At 31.5% G+C, this 1665-nt stretch overlaps 1 protein-coding gene across 8 annotated transcripts in view; it reads right to left on the bottom strand.

The window, feature by feature from the left end:
• LOC107624121 (CBL-interacting serine/threonine-protein kinase 9) overlaps positions 1-488 on the bottom strand; it is a 19512-nt gene extending 19024 nt beyond the window's left edge. For 4 of the 8 annotated variants that reach the window (XM_016326593.2, XM_021115265.1, XM_021115264.1 and 1 more), the window contains exon 1: positions 137-488. In XM_016326593.2, the coding sequence (XP_016182079.1) occupies positions 137-361 (225 nt within the window). In that variant the 5' untranslated portion in view covers positions 362-488. The remainder of the gene's footprint in view (positions 1-136) is intronic. The other 4 variants (XM_016326587.2, XM_021115262.1, XM_021115261.1 and 1 more) reach the window with 2 other exon arrangements.

Raw genomic sequence — 1665 nt, 5'->3', positions numbered from 1 at the left:
TTTAACGTCGCATTTATTTTTTATTTTGGCATAAAAGGGAAAAGAGCGAAGGGAATATCGATAATATTATCTGACAGGAGAGAATCCATTGCTGAAAATGAAAAAAAGATGAATAATAAAAATGAGAAAGTAGTGCCTGCTCAATCATCTTATGTTTGAGGACATGGGACTTGTCAAGGATCTTGATGGCAACATGGTCTCCATTCTCAACGTTCTTCGCGAACTTAACCTTCGCGAAGCTTCCTTCTCCGATAGTCTTTCCAAGCTCATACTTCCCCACGCACGTGCGAGCCGCCGCCCTTGGAGCCGGTGGCGCTCCTCCTCCTCTTCCTCCTTTCTTGTTGCTCTTGCTGCTACTCATGATTATATATTAATATTAATAATATAATAATAAGAATGATTGAGCTCTTTGAATAGAATAAAAAAGAAAAAGAAGTTGGCAAGTGAATGAGTGCAAAACGGAAGTGGAGAGAGTGTGATAATAAATTAATCAAATAATTGAAGATAGAAGAGAAAAGAGAAGAGAAGAGAGAGATATATACGAATTACGAACTGCACGGAATGGATTTGTGTTGTGTTTGTGAGTGCGTGGCGAAAGCGTGTGGGGACACTTTCCTCATTTTGTTCGGACATATAAATTTTTTGTTTTTATACTGCACATAATAAATTATTAAGTGTTGATAAAAACCTACTAGAAATTATTTTTAATATGAAAATAGAAGTAGTGTTTTAGTTGAATATTGATATTTAAAATGTATTATATTATTATGAAGGAGACTATTTTGATAAAGATACTAAAAATATTTTTTTTTAAATGTTTACATGTGTCATGATATTGTTGGATATATTTATTAAATCGGTTAATAATTTATTTTTAATAAACCATAATAAAATCGGTTTATTATAGCAATAATAATAAATCCAATTGTCCGCACTATAATTATTAGACCTGATTTGATCCGATCGATTTAAACAATTTAAACCAAATCATGTCTAAATTTTTTGATAAAAAGACAAATATATCCCTGATTTTTGTTTTAGAAAAAACCAAACAAAAAAATCATGATCCAATAGGTTATGTAAATTGGTCGGTTCGACCAGACCGGATAACAATTAGATTTATTGTTATTGTTATAAAAAAATCAATTTTATTCTAGTTTGTTAAGAAATTCAAAAATAATTGGTTCATTAATATGTTCAATAATAATGCGACACATAAGTGTCTTTACAAAAAGACATTTTATGCATCTTTATGGGAGCATCCTCCTATTATGAAAATATTCAACACGTCCTTTAGGGATCGCAACGGGCGGGTTTTTGTTCTACCCAACCCCGCCTCGCCCTACAATAACCTGCATAAAATCTGTCCCGCTCCTATCTCCAGGTAGTAAAAAGTTGAACCCTAACTCACTCCCGCAGATATACCCACCCCGCCCTCGTAGGTACCCGTCCCGTCCCGCTCCTACCCACCCCTATAATTATTAAAATCTAATAAAAAAAATTAAATTTTAAGATTTATATAACCATCATCACATACATAACATAAATTAAAATAAAATTTAAAATATGATATAATATTATCAATTATTTTATTAATTATTTTATATATATTACACATATTATATATTAAAATTATAATATATATATATATACCGGGGCGGGTAG

The sequence above is a fragment of the Arachis ipaensis genome, chromosome B02 (genome assembly GCF_000816755.2).
Source record: "Arachis ipaensis cultivar K30076 chromosome B02, Araip1.1, whole genome shotgun sequence".
Lineage (NCBI taxonomy): Eukaryota > Viridiplantae > Streptophyta > Magnoliopsida > Fabales > Fabaceae > Arachis > Arachis ipaensis.
The sequence above is the reverse complement of the archived record's forward strand: the minus strand, read 5'-3'. Positions and strand labels throughout refer to the sequence as shown.